Source organism: Bombus impatiens, unplaced genomic scaffold (assembly GCF_000188095.3).
Source record: "Bombus impatiens unplaced genomic scaffold, BIMP_2.2 scf_3474, whole genome shotgun sequence".
Taxonomy (NCBI): Eukaryota; Metazoa; Arthropoda; class Insecta; order Hymenoptera; family Apidae; genus Bombus; species Bombus impatiens.
This window is the reverse complement of record NT_179893.1, coordinates 1454126-1473026: the sequence shown is the minus strand read 5'-3', so window position 1 is coordinate 1473026 and position 18901 is coordinate 1454126. Positions and strand designations below refer to the sequence as shown.

General features: G+C 32.5%; 3 protein-coding genes across 5 annotated transcripts in view; 1 reads left to right on the top strand and 2 right to left on the bottom strand.

Annotated features, from left to right (window-relative positions):
• The first annotated feature begins 98 nt into the window (after nucleotides 1-98).
• LOC100744116 lies at nucleotides 99-10878 on the top strand. 3 transcript variants are annotated; one of them, XM_024372109.2, is made up of 17 exons: nucleotides 99-244; nucleotides 1229-1455; nucleotides 1863-1988; nucleotides 2293-2478; nucleotides 2587-2826; nucleotides 2902-3006; nucleotides 3111-4320; nucleotides 4705-4819; nucleotides 4899-6284; nucleotides 6364-6606; nucleotides 6684-7033; nucleotides 7156-7420; nucleotides 7506-7732; nucleotides 7808-8049; nucleotides 8182-8196; nucleotides 8700-9189; nucleotides 9560-10878. In XM_024372109.2, exons 2-17 carry the CDS (start codon nucleotides 1291-1293, stop codon nucleotides 9898-9900), a joined length of 5706 nt encoding a protein of 1901 aa, XP_024227877.1. In that variant the 5' UTR covers nucleotides 99-244; nucleotides 1229-1290; the 3' UTR covers nucleotides 9901-10878. The 3 variants fall into 3 exon arrangements, with proteins under 3 accessions (XP_024227877.1, XP_012248971.1, XP_024227878.1); XM_024372110.1 differs by lacking the exon at nucleotides 99-244 and adding an exon at nucleotides 251-387 and having other exon boundaries at nucleotides 9560-9900; XM_012393548.3 differs by lacking the exon at nucleotides 8182-8196.
• Nucleotides 10277-13042, bottom strand: LOC100744002 (probable asparagine--tRNA ligase, mitochondrial). Its single transcript, XM_003494667.4, has 4 exons — nucleotides 12811-13042; nucleotides 12075-12646; nucleotides 11547-11994; nucleotides 10277-11454 (listed from the first exon to the last, which is right to left on the bottom strand). The coding sequence occupies exons 1-4, from the start codon at nucleotides 12937-12939 to the stop codon at nucleotides 11194-11196; spliced, it is 1410 nt and encodes a 469-aa protein (XP_003494715.1). The 5' UTR covers nucleotides 12940-13042; the 3' UTR covers nucleotides 10277-11193.
• A 1682-nt stretch (nucleotides 13043-14724) lies between these two features.
• Nucleotides 14725-18901, bottom strand: part of LOC100743883 (limbic system-associated membrane protein) — a 9963-nt gene continuing 5786 nt past the window's right edge. Inside the window, exons 4-10 of the mRNA XM_003494666.4 lie at nucleotides 18108-18229; nucleotides 17854-17995; nucleotides 16601-16698; nucleotides 15620-15922; nucleotides 15305-15497; nucleotides 15161-15214; nucleotides 14725-15067 (exon numbers count right to left, since the gene is read on the bottom strand). Coding sequence (XP_003494714.1) covers nucleotides 14925-15067; nucleotides 15161-15214; nucleotides 15305-15497; nucleotides 15620-15922; nucleotides 16601-16698; nucleotides 17854-17995; nucleotides 18108-18229 — 1055 coding nt within the window. The 3' untranslated portion in view covers nucleotides 14725-14924. The remainder of the gene's footprint in view (nucleotides 15068-15160; nucleotides 15215-15304; nucleotides 15498-15619; nucleotides 15923-16600; nucleotides 16699-17853; nucleotides 17996-18107; nucleotides 18230-18901) is intronic.

Sequence of the window (18901 nt, the reverse complement as noted above, 5' to 3'; positions counted from 1 at the left end):
TGGTTGTATTTTGCAACGGAATATGTGATTGGTTCTTTACAGAAATTCAACCGACAGAGTAAGAAATTTATCCAATCACGATGAGCGTTATATATTTGTAATCCCGTTAGAAGGTACAAAGGAATGGTAGCCATTTTACGTGGATATCCCGTTTGGCGTAGCAGTAGTGTCCGCGTGATTATCGCGAAAAGTCAAAATAATCGTGTTTCGGGATATTTCAGTTTTTTCGAAATGCGTTAAAAAGGTAAATGTTAACCAGTGTCGCTTATAGTGTTCTCGGTAAAACTCATTATAGATCGTGAAGTTATAGTATCAATGTCGTTCAAGCTTGTTCGAGTCAGGCGTTAAGGAAATCCAGATGCGTGTTAGTTATTCGTGTACACTTAGGTATTTGTGCTGATCTTCTAGAACGTGCATGGATATTGCAATAGTAGTGTTAAAAAAAACTTTTGGAAAGTGCATAATTACTAAAACAGTGAAAAAATCGATATGTGTATATGACGTCTATCAATCTTTTGTAAAAAGATTTCAGATAATATTACATAAATAGAGATCATAACGTATTAATTCTTGTTCAGGTTAATGCTTTAAGATTGATTATATTAATTTGTTTAATACAAGCTGAATTTTAAGACATTGTATACATGTCCAATTTTTCTGTCTTATATATATCGCAATTCAGTAAAAATGGAGTGGTCTAACCATAAAAAGTCAAGAATTAATATCAAATAAAGATTTTGTTGTGCACTACATTCTTATTTATATAACAAATAATTTTGATTAGAATATTCCATATTTTTTTGTATATTAAAATTTTCCAATTTTATTGTAATCTCACAAATATGTAACAAACAATAATTATTTAACTGTCCATTGAATTATAATGCTAATAATTTGTTATTACTTTCAAAAGTTGTAGAATGCGTACATGTGAATTTGTAACCATTCAATGTATGGATATATTAATGTTTCTATAATTTTGTAGTTTTTATATTTAGTTCTTTTTATAAAATATTTTTTAAATTTAGCAAACTTTTGTATGATATATTGCACATTATGAATATTTTAAAACAATTATTAAAGTTGCATAATAAAGAATTAATAAATTCTTGTCACTAAATATGTTATTTTAATAAAAGATCAATAAGAGTTATGTGTTTATGTTATTGCCTTCATATATTAAAAAATATGTTGTTGTTCCTAATACTTGTTTCTTTGTATTTCACAGTATAATTACCACTGTCAATTTGACCAAGATTTGTTGCATTTATCAACTGGCAACACAACATCATGACATCAACAAAGTCTAAGGAAATAGCGGATGAGTATATCTCATCGCTGTCTGATTTGACTATTAACAGTAAACCATTAATTAATATGCTTACTATGTTGGCTGAAGATAACATAGAACATGCACCAGCAATTGTACAAGCTGTTGAGAATCATCTACAAAAGGTTATTTATCTCTTATAATATATTAGTTCAAATAGTATATAAGTTGTTTTGTATATTATAAAATATATTATGTTTACATTGTTACATGTTTATTTAATATTATTTTTTTACTATCTATAAGAGATTGGTGTTTTGGAAATTTACATGTCTCATTTTTTTAAATATTTATGAATTATATATTATAAGTGTTAAAACTAGCAAAGCTGTATTTCATACCGTTGTTTATTTAAAATATAACAAAAGTAAATAAAACAATTAAAGATAAATGAAATTTGTATAATCACCTTTTCTTCTTTGTTTTTCAATTGTATTTATGTCACCTTTGTGTATATATTATGGTGTGAAATAATAGCTTAAGTTTATTGATATAAATTTAGATACATATACATTATATTATGTCCTTTTAGGTGAGAAGTGATATCAAATTACCTGTCCTTTACTTGATTGATTCGATTGTGAAGAATGTTAATGGAGCATATTTAAATCTCTTCACTCAAAATATTGTAAATACATTTTGTGGAGTGTTTGAAAAGGTATGTTTACTAACTACTATTTGAAAAATGCATATTATCTAAAAATATATATTAATCATTTCTATTTTTTTTGTTTAAAATATGTATAGTCTTGTTTTATTTTAAAGTAATTTGCTTGGTCTTATACTATATTTATATTTGAAAAAAAACAAGTGTATTGCAATTGTAAGACTTACATAGATCTATAAGATAATCATTTAGTCAATATCAGGTCATTGTACTTTGTGTATCTATACTGTAAAGCTTAAAATTTTCTAAAGACAGGAGAAACATAAAACTCAGTATTATTTGTATAAATAATTAGGTGGATGAAAATACAAGAGCCAGCATGTGGAAATTGAGGCAAACATGGAATGATGTATTTCCAGCAAAGAAATTATTTTCTTTGGATGTACGAGTGCAAAGTATTGATCCTGCTTGGCCAATCACTGCCTCTCCTACTAGTGTTTCTTCTGGATCTATCCATGTTAATCCTCGTTTTTTTTCAATGGTTAGTTTAATAAACTTATTTGCTTGAAATATATGTATAAATAACGAATATGTGATTAGATAATATATTTTCATACTTGAAATGTAATTCATACAATTTTATTTCTAGCCCCAACAATCAGCAACATCTATTGTCTCACAACCAATTGTAGCACCTGTTAAGCTTCCACCAGGTGATCCTGTGACACCAACGGAAGCAGCAATGCGAGAGCAATTATTAAAGAAACAGCGAGAACTGATAGAACTACAGAAAAAAAAGATTGAATTAGAATTACTTCAAGCTAAAGCTAATTTAGAACAACAACAGCGGCAACTTGATAAACAAGCTGGAAATTTAAAAGCTGAACTGGTGAGTTAAAAAATAATCTTTTTTTAACTGCATTTTTTAATTTTAACCAAACTTTATTATTTTTTCTTTGAATAGGTTGCAGTTACAACACATATTACGCCAAGCACAGAAACTGTCACGCAAGGGAAACCTGTTGCAACCACTGTGCCAAGTCAAGCATCAAAGCAAGTAGCAAAACAGGTAGTTATTTAAATTATACATTTTCATCATTGTGCCACAAAATGCTATGAAGCAAAATTATTGCGTTATGTATTATTTTTTAACAGTAGTTTTCCTATTTGAAGTTTCCAGCAGCAGCCGCTTCGCTTCTGAAAAATGCAGGAACGAACAATGGCCCACGAATTGCACCAGCTAGTAGTATAGCAGTAGCATCAGCTAAACCGGTATCTCGTGATCCAAGACTAAAAACTACCTCGGCTCAAGATGTACCAGTTTCAAGCGTGGATCCTCGTCAGCGAATAAGTACACCAACTCAGAAGGATTCGCGGGGTGAAGGCCAAGCGCAGTTAGCGGCACATACAAACACTGTACTTTCAGATCAATTAAAACAGCAGTTACTTTCGAAACAGGCTGTGACTAGCACTATCAACAAGTCTCCGACAAATCTTGCCGGCTCCGATACTGCGACGTTAAACGCTAGTAATAACAATAATGCTAATACGAACCTCAACAATAATAATAACAATAAAAATTTCAGTGGTAACGCAAATAAAGATGCTGTGTCGCATCGAACAAGTCAAAAGAAAGACCCTCGATTGTCTAGTAATAGTAGTGGTAACCTAAACAGTAATAATTCCAAAGGTTCTCAAAGTTTATCTATGGGTAGCAATAGTTCTTTATCTGCGAGTAATAGAGGAGGTGGAAATAACGATTCCAAGTCGAAAGACTCGAAGAGTTCGAATTCTCGAACTTCTTCATCTTCGGCAATCGACAAGTCTGCTTCCTCAAAATCCTCGCATAGAAAACTAGGTAACAAATCGCGATCTAAACAACCTCAAACATCTCCGTGTAAAATACCGAAAGTCGACAGAGATGCCAGTCCTGTTAGGTCCAAATCTCGTGAAAAAGATAGTGGAGACAGTTCACCATCCTCGCGTACCTCTCCCCAATCCTTCCAAAACTCTAAAAATCGAAAAAAGAATACAAAATCGAGAAAACGCAGTCCAAGCCCTCCATATAGAATTCCTAGGCGCAATGATGCAAAATCCAATTTAAGTCTAAGCAATTCTAGTGGTGTTACTGAGGAGGAGCAATCTGGTTCATTGATAGTCTCTCCTCCTCATCCACCTACATTTAAAGAAATCAGACCGAATGCTAGACAAAGAAATTACGTAAGACGTAATAAGGATGGCAGTCTTAGTCCCGAGCGCTCTCCAGCAAATGCTGGAAACGTTCAAACTGCTGTGGAACCAACTTTGGAATCATCCAGCAAAGATGAAGACTTGAGAGCGACACTACCTCTTCCAGGTGCAGCCGCTTCTGTATTAGAAAAGAGTGAGTTAATATTTTACGTTTTTCAACATAAATATAAATTATTTATAAACACACATGCATCATATACTTTGCATTATTTAATGGTGAGTTAATTTTTTATGATATGTGGTTATAATGATGTCCCTAGCTCTAAAGATTTGCGTCAGAACAATTTCAGCTGTAATATTACTTTAAATCTTCAAAGGCGAAACATTAAAATATATTTTATTCATGAATAATATATTCTTTATTTCTCTGTTTCGAACAAACATTTTTTATTTCTCAAGATATAAAACTAGCATGCAAAAGAGGATGCAATGATCCTATATGTTGGTAAAATTAAATACGCATATAATTCTTGTATAATATACGAGTTATTTCACTTTGCTTCGAAATCTTTTTCAGAAGAGGACTTAGATTTGCGTGTATTACCACCAGCAGTTAATACTAACAAAAGACAAACTGCAGAACACATGGAATCTACATTAGTAAAGAAAACAAAAGCTGAAAAGTTCGATGCGTATGTATTTTTATTTCTTTCTTCCTTGGCTATACAAAATATATAGTGCACAGTTAATGTAACTCTTCTAATTTTATAGATTATTTGGAAATGAAGACGTTGATCTGCGAACATTAACTCATCCCAAAGCTGGACGACCACCTACACCGCCCCCACCCGTAATATCTGGTGAAGATGGCAAAGATGGGTGGGCAAAACTAAAGACACCATCAAAGAATGACAGAGAAAAGCAAGCTAATAATACTGATGATAAGCGTGATGCTAGAGATCGTAACAGAGATAGATTGGGTAGACTGAGGCTTTACAACAAACTTCCGGATGATCCTAAAGAAAGAAGAAGAACATTATCGAACGAAGATCAAGATAACAGATCAGGTCGAAGAGGTCGAGAAAATGATAAACCTGAAAAGAATGAAGACAGAAATATAGAAATAATAATGAAACAAGCTGCAGAACAATTGAATCAAGGATCCATTACTAAAACTCAATACAATACTCTCATTCAAGAAGTTTTACATATGAGCGAAGATCGGAAATTAAGAGCTGCACAACGAAAGGAAAAAGAAGTAGGTTCTATTGTATGGGAAAAGGGTGTAAATTTGGATATAGCGGGTCCAGGTGAGCGTACTTCTACATTTAGTCCTTCTGGTGATAAGGAAATGATGAGAAACAAAGATCATCCTATTGCAAGAAATCCAAACGGCCCTAGATGGCAAAATCAACCATGGCAACAACCAGGACCATGGGCTCATCCGCCAGGACCTCCTTACGGTGGACCACAAGGACATTTTAATTCAGATTTTAGACCAGTTGGTCCATGGCAAAATCCAAGACACTTCGGACCAATGCGACCCGACTATCAATATCACGGTGGCTTCAATCATTCTATTGGTCCAAATCCACGATTAGGACCTGGAATGATGGGACCTATGGGACCTAATGGTCCGCTCATGTCAAATTTATTACCTAATGGTCCAATTGGGCCAATGGGCATGCCTAATCCACCTATATCATTACCGGGAATGAACGGACCTGGAATGATGATAAACAATGGACCAATGACAAGTCTTATATCAAATACAAATATGTCATCATTGAATGCTTCAAGGAATGTATCGCCAAGTTCGTCTTCGAAGTATGATATCGAAGATGGCGATCAAAATTATACTACAACGATGATAAAGAATCCAAATCCTCATAGTCGTGAATTACCGCCACCAGACTCAAAATTATTAGATGAAATTGCAAGAGATACTATGAAATCTATAGATATAGACATACAGCATATACCACGTGAAATCAGGTACTACGGTCAAACTGGAGTAGTTTTTATGAATTGGGATGATCCAAGAGAAATCGGATTTCAAGATGGTATACGGCGGATTTTAATTGATGATAAAATCACTATAACCTGTGCATTTAATGATAATTACAAAGAATTTATTTATGAAGGTGAAGTTCATAGGTATGTATCCTAATGTCGTGCACTCGACTAACAGATTTATATATAATGTAAAATATTATCGACCTGTTTATGTTTTCAGAATTAAATTAGGTGCACCAACGAGAGAGTTATATATTGATGATAGGTGGTATGAGTGTTATTTCGGTGGTATGCCAATAACAGTAGATCTTGGTGGTAAAAAGGTTAGCGTAAAATTGGAAGGACCTCCACCCCTTGTTAAGATTGGTACTGTAAAGAGAACAGACTTAGTAGTTGCCAAAATTAATCTTATTATTAATGCCCGAAATATGGTTCCTGTATTTTTAGATGCAAAACCTCAAATGTTAGTTGTGTTCATATTATTACAAACTTTAGACTAAGGATGTATAAAACAATACTTACAAATTTAAATATTTACAGATTTGAAATTGAAGGGAAACCTCATACACTTGAATTTATAGACTCGTTACAAACAGTTCTTTTAAATGGGCGGCCATTTAAAGTGGAATTCGGTGGACTGCCTAAACCAATTATTGTTAGGGATAAAAAGCATTTTATAAGATTTTCGGTACTGCCTAGAGGTGTCCGACCAGGATATGTTAAGATAGCAGGTATGAAAGGTGAAGAACCTATCGAAGCACCACCTACCCCGCCTCTATTGACACAAAAGCCGAAAGTGGATGCAGCTTCTACACCAACGCAGTTCTCTGCTGTTGAACATGAATCAACGTCACAAGATGGTTCGGATCTTAGATCTACTCCTAAACCGGGTAAATATTATATTTGTAACAACACATCATGTAATATGTAAAATAGTATGTGGACCGAAATATAGTATATTTTTCTGTGTAATATTGCATTAGACTTGTAGCGAAAATTTGCTTTGTTTCAGATTTGCAATTAGACGTGTTATCTTCAGCTTTACCATCTGCAATGGCACCATCGTCTGGATTATCTTATCAAGCTGAACCAGCTGAAAATCCACCTACAACTGCTCCACCATTATCATTACCGCTGAATATGAATGAACTGTTTCAGAGATTAGTAGAGACTGGTATTGTATCGAATCTTTCCGAACAAAAGAAACAAGAAGAGGAAGAAAAGAAGGAACCAGAAATTATTCCGGTTTCATTTGATAAACCAGAAACACTTAAAGTGTAAGTATAATTTTAATAAAACACTATTTTAAATTAATTATTGTATTTTGCATTAATTTTGAATTGGAAATATTCCTTATTTTAGTAAGCAAACGGCTATTGCGGCAGCATTGTACAGTGGCATGCAGTGTAGTTCTTGTGGTGCCAGATTTGCACCAGAATTAGCAACTCGGTATAGTCATCATTTAGATTGGCACTTTAGGCAAAACAGACGAGAAAGAGATTCTGCAAGGAAGGCTCATTCACGACCTTGGTATTATGATGTTAGTGATTGGATACAGTTTGAAGAAATTGAAGATTTAGAAGATAGAGGTAAACATTTTTTATTTTTATTATTTATAATCTATTTTGTAATGGGAGACCTAATATCTTATTTACATTGTTTAGTACAAAGTTGGTTTGAAACGGAAAAACAGACGGCTGATACGGAAGGTATCACGGCCGAGGATTCTCCTCAAGAAGCCTCACAGCCTAGTGTTCCCACTGGAACTGATGAGGATTCTAGATGCCAAGTATGCCATGATGCATTTGAACAATTTTATAATGAAGAAAAGGAAGAGTGGCATCTAAGACCAGCAATTAACTTTGAAGGAAAGAATTATCACCCATTGTGTCTTGATGATTACAAGGTTGGTTTTATCTTATATCTTCCTATATTTTCTGTTAACATTTTATCATATTTCCGATCAGTCAATCGGAATATAATATCGATATAAATATATTAATGAATTCTTCATTTGTTGCATTCTTGCAAAAAATAGGAAAAGAGTCTCGTGGTATGTGCTTCTTTATAATCCATATTTTCATATTGCACTTGCAGAAAGTTTCCGCACTTATAGATATAGTGGAAGTAATTAGGCAATGAAAGATGTAATGTACACTCTGCAATATATATTTTATTTTATTTAACTTTTTAATTTTATAGATTCCTTTTATAGAAATGTATATAACATATAATTTCTTTTTGTCATGAATTGATTTTTAACATTTTGTGCATAAATAAGAATGAAAGTCATGATTACATTTATTATTTAGTAAGATTCAAATTTGATTGAATACATACATCATCTTATGACATAAATAATTTGGATGATTAATTTAAAGTAATTTCTAATTCACATATATATGTTAGGAAGTAAGGTAATAAGAAATGTTCATTTACATAAAATTTTGTTGCACGTTTATAGTTCTTACCATTGTATATTTGTATCATTATATATTTTATTGTATTGTATATATTGTATAATTTATTAATATATTGCTTTCTTTACGCCATTAGAGAGCTTTGGAAAAATCTGCGCTTGAAGAAACAATAGAGGAAATGGAGGATGAAAAAAAGGAGAGCTCAGATGAAACATTCGCTGAAGAAAATAAGACTGATGAATTAAGTATGGAAGCATTAAAAGCTGAATTTGAAACAGTACAACCGTCGGATGAAATAATAGAAGATAAGGTACCGGAAGACTCTACTGAAATGGAGACTAATGAGGAGGAAACTATAATTGAAGATAATGCAGATATTGAACAAAACGAAAAAATGGAAGAACAAGAATTAGAATGTAGTAATAAGGAGGATGTTGATATGGAAAGTATAGAAAAAGAAGATTCAGTCGAAACAGAAATACCAGAAACAGAAAATGTGGATAAATCCTTTGAAAATATTAAAATTAAAGAAGAACCAATTGACGAACCTGAGGAACAATTAGAAGTGGAACATTTCGATTTTACTAACATAGAAATTAAAGAAGAACCTATTGAGCAGGAACCAGGTACGTATTGTATGCTATATACTGGGTGGTTGGTAACTGGTGGTACAAGCGGAAAGGGGGTGATTCTACGCGAAAAAAGAAGTCGAAAATATAGAATAAAAATTTTTCATTTGAGGTTTTGTTTTCGAGAAAATCGACTTTGAATCTTCGCTCTTGCGCGTGCGGTACGTATAACGGATCTCACTGTAGGACGTTGTCTCAATGGAAAAATTAAAAAAAAAAAAATTAAAAAAAATTTTTATTCTATATTTTCGACTTCTTTGCGTAGAATCACTCCCTTTCCGCTTGTACCACTAGTTACCAACCACCCTGTATATATACTTTGATACAATAAATTTTTTAAAAATTTGTGGGATAATTTTACATATAGATCCTGAAGAAAGTATAATAACTGAACCTGCAACGGTTGATACAACATACGCAGCTGTGAAGAGTTCTATAGACGGGAATGTAGAATTGGATTCTACGCCTGCGGCGATGCCAGCGGCTCCATCTCGAATTAAAATCAATATTACAAAACCATTGTGTATCAATAAAGAGCCAGAAGATTCAAAGGAAAAAGAAAAACCTATAATTGAGACACCTACTGAAGAAATAATAGAACCTTTGGTGCCTGCTTCTATCAAACCTACTTTGCAAGGTAGAAAACTTTCAAATTTACCTCCTGTGGAAAGAGGGCAAGAGTTATCAGGACTCTGCTCAATTATGTAAATAGTAGATGTAATGTATTTGAAATATGTATGTATGAGAGTGTGAGAATGAATTCATGTTTAGCACTACTTAAAATTAAGTATTGTTGCATTGTATATCATATTTGTGCAGCTTGTACGACGTGATGTGGTGTGATTACAGAATTTTTTGCTTTCTTTTTTATTGTATTATTCATTTTTCTGTATTTTACTTTTCTATTTTTTGCATTTCACATGCACAATTTTTATCTGAACATTTCTTTGAACTGCTAATGTAGTAAAAGGAATTAATCACATCTATTTTCAAATATCACGTCGTATAAGCTAAAAGTACGTGTTATAATGTGTGATTGTATAAGTGTATGCGTGTATTTAGTTTTTAAATTTTAATTAAGGTGAAAAGAGAACAAAAACTGTACATATTTAATGTAATCGAAACAGTCTAACTAGAAGCGAGATATGATATAGTAGCATTCCCAATAATATCGAGTGCAATCGTGTTTCGTGACAGAGAAGTGTCAGGAATGTAATACTGATATGCACAAGACTAACTGAGAATTTCATACCGTTTGTACTTTGTAAAAACATTTGAATGGTATTCGATATATTGTTTTCTAGAAGCATCATCCCCAATTTGATTTTACAAAGCACGAAAACGAGGTCCCGTAGAAATGATGGAAGATTACCCAATTTAGTTAGGTGTACAAATTGTGTGATATAAAATTGTTGATTATAATGTACATAATACCAACATAAAATTAATCCCGACGATATTGGGTAAAGAAGAACAGTTACTACTAGAGAAGAATTATTTTGTTGTATAAAAAAAAAATCTTGTTAATCATTCGGGGTCTGACGTCCTTTGGTTGCTTATTTATGATCCTACTAAATTTACCTCTCTAAAATATCCCTTATGATAATCGCTATTGCTGAAGAACTTTAGAAATTTAAATTTTTAACTATAAAAATATTTGAAGAAATAAACAAGTATTAATAAAAAGTTACTCTTTAGTTGAGATCTGTTTCGGTATTCAATAAATCTTATTTTTAGAAAAAAAAAACTGATTTGATGTTACTGTTTTCTCCTTATACTTAATCTAATAATTTTGTAATATTTGACGTTGAGAGCATAATAAAAAACTAATAAATTTCTAAAATAGTTTTCTACACTGATTATTCCATATAAATGTTTGTTTACGTTTTCCCTAAAAGAAAATTTATTTTTAAATACTTTAATTGCATACAATAATTATATGTATATTTATATATTTTGTTATGGGATAACCATGTAGACAATAGGTCTTGAGATTTCTATTTATAAGCTACAATTATGGGGCCACCTTGGGAAAGGGATTGTATCCTTAATATTTGGTATATTAAAAATAAATTGTAAAAATCTTTCAAACCCCATTCCAAAACCCCCAGTTGGAACATTACCATATTTTCGAAGTTCTAAGTACCAAGAAAGATTAGACATTAAGGGTAACTTTAACTTTAACTTTTCATAATCATCTTCACGTATACTGCCTCCTACTAACTCCCCTACAGTAGGTACTAAAAGATCTATTGCATCAACCTTAAAAAAAAGGATCATATATACCTTTACAATGACTATTATTTGAAAAGATATTTATCAAATTCAAAATTTATTAAATTCACTATACTCACCTTTGAAGAATTATCTTTACATTCTTTCACATAAAAAGGTTTCATTTCTTTTGGCCAATTTGTAATAAATATGGGAATATTATCGTTATGTTTCACTAGAAACAATTCATGCTCTTTAGATAGGTTTGCTCCGTATTTAATAGGAATCTCTAAGCAACTTGTATTATTTTGTAAAATATTAATTGCTTCATCATACGTTATACATGCAAATTTTTTATCCAACCACTGTACCTCACAACCACCTATTGCATGTATATCTGAAGCACATTTTACAAGTATATCTTTAACCACATATTTTATTAATGATTCAACTTCAATCATTATATTATCAATACTATTAATAAATGCTAATTCAGTTTCTAACATATAAAATTCAGCTAAATGTAATCTTGCTTTACAATTTTCAGCTCTGAATACTGGTCCAAAGGTATACACTTTTGTAAATGTTCTAAAATGTTTTATGCATACTTTAGGTATATAATTTTTCTTTGCTTAAATATTATTCATAAAATCCTATAATCTATTCACCTGGCAGCAGCTTCTAAATGTAATTGTCCTGATACTGTTAAAAAAGATTTAGTATTAAAAAAGGATTCTTCTTCCTCTATACCTTCCCTTTTCATTGATTTTAATAGATCTTTACAATCTGGCTTAACTAAAAATAATTTACCAGCTCCTTCACAGTCATTTGAAGTTAAAATTGGTGTATGTATATGAATATAACCTTTACTCCTCAAATAATTTTCAATAGTTGCAGATGTCATATCACGTATCCTTAATAAAGATGAAAATGTTCTAATTCTTGGTCTTAAATGAAGAAACTGTCTAACATAATCCATATGATACAGTTTTCTTGGAGCAAAAGGATATCCATCCATAACATCACACATACCAATTACAACGATATTATCTGTATGTAGTTCAACTTTACCATTTGGATTTAAGGCTAATTTTCCTTCTGCCTTAATACTACTTCCAAAGCTTAATTTGTCTGGTTTATTTGATTTTGATACAACAAGTTGGAACATATTAGGAGTTGATCCATCCATAATATCAATAAAAATACTATTTTTCATCTTTCTCAGTGCATAAACCCAACCCTATTTTTAATAAATTGTTTCAAAGGTTAATATCACAAATAACAAGAGATATTAATAATCAACACTATATAAAAAAATATTTATAATATTCAATACAAAGAAAGAACATGAATGAATCCGCAATTAAATATCAAAATATTAAAAAACTATAAGATACAGCTAACCTGTACTTTTACATGTTTTCCAACAATAGTTTCAGAATTATCATTACATATTTGCAACATACTGTGGACATGACATCTTTGGACTTTAAGAATAGCAAATAAATTCCTGTTAAACTTAAGAAGTGACATCTTTCTTTTGTTTTTGCGAAATTTGTGCAATTAATGATAACAAAATCACAAAGTTATTACCACAAACAAGGTATAAGATAGACCTAACATACAATATAAATTTGTGTTCCGCGATCCGGGGACTACGTAGCCCAGGTTACCATTTTCATGTCAGATACGACATTATCGGTTCAGAATAAAATATGAGATCATCGTTATTGATATGGTAGGAATGATAATTAAATCTAGTGGCAGTTAATTATTTTCGATATAATTAGTAATCAGAATTGATATACGTATTGATTAATTGTAACAACAGAAACTCTCAGATTCTGAAATACCGACCTAAAAAAAATCAGAGTGTTTCTTACGCCCTCTGCGATTTGTTACAGCGAAGGTAGAAATTAGATATATTGAACTCAATCATCGGAAGCGATAAAGATAATACATTATAGCAGAATCGTATGCACCGTATATATACCTATAGAAAGATCTATATTTGTTAAATTCTCGAAAGGAAGTCTGTTACTTCAACTTGGTCTAAGTCGATACGTTCTACTGTTGTTTTATAAAATATTCTTTAATCCTTTCTTAATTTTTAATTTTTTAATTAAATAGGAAAACTTAATATAATATTTGTATTTGAATATTTTGAAGAACTGATTTTCTAGAAATTTCAATTGAGAATACGTATTCTTATTATGTTCAATTTATCATTCCAAGATGAGCAAATAAGAGATGGGACATAGCCATTTTCAGCAGCTCCTTACACAAAATTGATCAAATGTTAATGATTTTTGCCGACGACATGAAAAATGATTTTTATATTGCACTACAATAAATTTTAGATGTTATAAATTAATAATTAAATTGTCAATAAGTGCAAGTTTATACTTTTTTTGTAGGCTTTTGCCTTTTTTTAATTATCACGATACAGGAGTTGAAGCAAAACTGAGCTCGTGTACTTCGCTTTTTTTTAATTTTTACCCTAGGAGTTTATCTAGGAATTTAGAGTTGTATCTATTAGTTCAGGGCCAATTTACCAGCATAACTCGTCTATGTTTTTACCTATTACAAGGTGATTTTTTCCTAACTTTCGAAAGGTGACAATTTTTATCGATGTTATGAAATGTGATGTTTCCTTTATAATAAAATAAAATTTAATAATTTTAAAATCTTTATTGTAAATTGACGCCATCAACGATTTATTATAATAATTATTTTTATAATTTTTATATTTCTTATCAAGTAAAATTAAATTTGCACTCCTATGGTACTATTTTATATTAAAGGCCAGTTGCTGATAAAAATAATTCTATTATAATAGCCAAACATAAAGTTGAACAAAATTTATATAATATTTCAATTTGTATTAATTACAGATATTTAGCAATTCTTTTACAAGAGTTTTAGTTTGATAGAAACACTCAGATTTTGTTTCAAGACCAGTATTTTAGAACGTGAGGCACGAAATCTCATATAATAGCGGGTCTATCCTGTATTTAGATAATGTTGTCATATGATTCCTGTATTTGGTCGATGCCATTATTACAGGCAAGGTACGGACATAGCCCAATGTTTCGTCTGCGTCCTTAGTCAATATCCCATATAATGTCATGTCTACTTCGTATATTGTATATATTTACAATTACGTAGTCATGATATGAAAAGAATTGACTACAAGACTGTTTGATTAATATTTTTCGAAAGTAAATCACAACGAATTATATTTTTAATGACTTATTTTACACATAGTTTTATAATCTATTTAAAAAGTTTCTCTTCTTCACAAATAAACATTTTCCCTGTAGTCAAAACATATGTATATGTATGATTATCATTAAACGTGTAAGTTAAATCTATTTACAATCTTAAAGTTCAAACAGCTTAATGTTCGTGAAATTTTATCCTAATATAGGACAGAACTAATCTTTCTTTCTTCTGTTTCTACTTCATTAATCAATAAAACCTAATTCAATGCGACGTTAGTAATTTATACAAGTATCTTACAACTTACAAAAATTAATGTTGAAAACATATAATATAAATATCATTATTATATTTGTCATTGCTTTTGCTTGTGTAACAGAGGATTCGCCGTTATCAGTATCCAGAGGGGGATGTTGGGACATCGATGCAAGTTGTACAGCTACGGAAAGAAATGATTTTTCACGTACGATATTTTATTATAGTATCTTCAATTATAATTATTCTAAATAACTAACATGAAATATAAAGTTACCTGGTGCGATTTTATCCTCTTGTATCGCGTTCGTTATGTAATTATCTTTGTCCACTGAAAAAAGAAATTATACAGATTAATGAAATCACGTAAATGAAATGAAATGATTTTTATGTCAAGAAAGAAATTATTTGTAGTACTTACGAGCACCTTCCGTTGCGAATCGTATTATTTCCGATGACTTACTCCAGCCATAACGATTTTTCGATAAAACAAGCGCCTCATAATGCGATGCTTCTTGCAATCCCGTCAATTTGAACGAGTATGTGTGTATGAAACTGTTTCCATCGTTGCCGCTGGGTATGTACAATTTACACCATTGACCAGGAACGCCGTTCTAAACATTGAAAAATTCACGACGGTACAAATAATACAATGATATGATAGAATACAAGCTGATAGATAAAATATACCTATATTAATTATAAATTAACCAGTATTGAAAGCATTGAATCTTACCACGTATTTACGAAATCTGAATTCGTACTGAACTATTGGACTGTAACTGTGAACCTCCCAGACGAAATTGTACGAGGTCTTAGAGAGGCTGTGCGAAGTCTTTTTAAAGACGGGCGGATTCGCGACACCCGATAATTCGACCGCTGCCTCGGTAATTCCCAAGGAATTAGAAGCTCTGCAGAGGTAGAAACCATAATCCGTCGTCCTAACGTTTCTTATCACTAAACTGTGATCACTGCCTGCGTTGTGCTTCACTATCCTCGATGAATATTTCACACTTCTATTGTTGAAATACCATTCCACCTGTAGATCGGATTTATAGATCCGATGACATAAAAAGAAAAAAAAATTATATCTTTTTGTTAAATCATCAATGTCATTAAACTTTTTCCATCGGTTCAAGTAGATTTATCGAGAGTATGATGATGTAACTGAGAAAATCGTTCGCCAGAATGCACCACGGCGATCTTTTCCGTTCGAGACAAGTGTGGACGAAATGCCGCGTCAGCAAAGAATTTAACCGTAGTAGCTATTTTTTTTTCTCTGCAAGAAGAAGTATCGCGAGTCACGTTTCCCGTCAATCGATTCGTCACGCGTTATTAACTTCAAGGGATAGGTTCAAAGAAATTGCTCTACAGCCAGAGTCAGTCGAAGGTTTATGTATTTGTCGTGCGAATTATATATTTCTAACCATTACTTCTCGCGCTAGATTTCTTTCTAAATATCGAGAAAAGACTCGTTAAGCGATGACATCGAGATGAAAGTTAAACGAAGAATACAGATTCTTTTTTCTTTATCGACAATGGCATCTAGTCAAAACAAATGCAAGCGCGGAACTGGGAAGTAATTAAACGTCCGATAACGAAGATATTCCCAGCCAAGGTGAAAACGGGCTTGACTCCGAGCTACACCCATTGTTGCACGGGCTGTTAATTACTAGCGTTGTAATTATATCGTTTGCAGTCTCGCAAAACTGCTCACCGTTGCCTCCGGCCAGGCAGTCACCCCGCAATGTAGCTGCACTCTTATCCCAGCGGGTGCGTGCATCCATGTTTTCGTCATCTCGATCCTGGGTTTGTCTGCGTTGTTTTCGATCGCAACATCAGATGCATTGAAACAGATAAAAAAATTTTGTTATACTTTCTAATCAACGAACGCCACAGATGGAAAATATAAGTCACATTTCCTCCCTTTTAGTCAATTAAAATTAAATAAACTTATTCGATACATGCTCAACCAATTCTATATTAAAACCGTCTTTATATTTGGTTTTAGTATTAAATATGTGTTTTCGTTGCTCTTTTGAAAACATTCGAAGCATGCGAATATCATTAGTTATGCAGACTAATATTAATTAAGTTAATCTAACATAACGATCGATCTAATACAATTCGTTCCTTATAAAACATTTCTTTTCAAAAGACACATATCTCCCAATTTATCGGGTTATGCTCTTTTCAATTATCTCAATTATTTTGGAATAGTTCTTTCCAGCTCAGCTTTAATCTTTTCATTCAGCGACATAAAAGTCGCAAAATCAACAAAAACGGGCGTATTGTATTTTCTCTGATATTCGGACGATATCGAACATTGTACGAAAGAGACATAGTTTGAAGAATTAAATATTTCGTAAGAAGTTCATTGAACATCTCTATCTAATAATAATTCTTGCCAGCAAATTCTCGGAATAGGAAATGTACGTATACAAAACACTAGCTTTTCTGAAACAGTTCACTGACATCGGTGCTTACATCAGCGGCCCTTTTAGTTATCGTCGCTTCTAGTTATCAAATCATTTAACCCGATGAATCATTTAATTATAGGTTGAACGTTTATCAAAGTAACCTGTACGTTTTATTGGAAGCAAAATATGCACGAAACGACGCACTATGATTTTCGATTACAATTATGATTGTCACGTAGGACGATTACTGCGCATAAACGATTTAACGCATACATGCATCGCGGGATTACAATTAGATCGTGCCGGCGTTTGATTGGAATACTAAAGAGAGGAATGCAATTTCCTAATATAATTACGGCCGTTTAACAACGTATGCAGAATGGTGTACGCCGTTACTTCTGTGCATATAGGCGTACATAAAGTCAATTAACTCGAACGTAGGCGGGCCACGAATTTGAGTTACATCCGCGCAATCATAATCGAATGCTATTTATAAACTGTTGTGACGTGGTCGAAGAAAATTACTCGAATTTGATAAAGCGGTACCTACATCTAATGTATAGATCTATAGTGGCCATGGCAGGTTCACCAACGTCGTTATTTGCCACGCAAGTGTACCGTCCAGCGTCGCTGGGGCTTTCAGCGTGGAATCGCAGACGTGATCTATCATATAAAAATGGTATTTCCCCGTCCTGTCAATAGATAAATATTTTCATTATTTTTTATGCTTAATATTCGTGGCAATTGTGTCTATCGGAAGATATCTCGTTTTTTATTTTTGTGATTCGAAAAGATATTGTTTACCTTGTTCCTCCAAGATATGATTGGAACTGGAACACCCTTTGCCACACAGGCCATGTCCACTTCCTCTCCTAAATTCACTTCCAGCTTGCCAGATTCTGGTATCGGATGGACGCTGGGTGGATCTGCAAGTAACGATATAGTCCGATCAACGTTCAAAGACGCACATCATTCTCTGTATTTTATATTCTAGACTCGAGCATTGTTCTCTATGCTTTCGTGTTTTCACATTTACTCTCACTCCTTGTTTTATAATTTCATTCATAACTACGTATGTATTTAAATGAGCGTTAGTTATTCGCTATAATATATGTATATATGTAATATATAACTTATGCAGTATTTTAGATATACCTTAGATAACTTATATATATATATATGTCGGGTTTACATTAGAATTAGGGTTAGGGGCGTGAAACGAATCTTCGTTTGGGTTACACGTTGTCGTTATGCAATAGAGAAGACATTGACTAGTGCAAATACGATTATTATAGAGCCGGACAAGTAACCGTGGTAGTTAGGTACTCGAGAAACTAATGACAATGATCCTAGGTTCAATAACGAATCCGCGGTCGACGGGATGATAGATGAACGTACTCACAAAATCTAAGTCGGATGCGTAATGTTCACTGGTCGTAAAGAGTTACTCCTTTCATCAGTGAGATCACGAACGAGAATGCCTTTCCCGTCCCAATGATGCCACAGAGGAAAACTATAATGGGGTGTGTCTAAGGACACGAGATCATCGGATTCGTCGAGAAAAGCCTTCGTTCAGAAAGTAAGGGAAATTGGCGTTG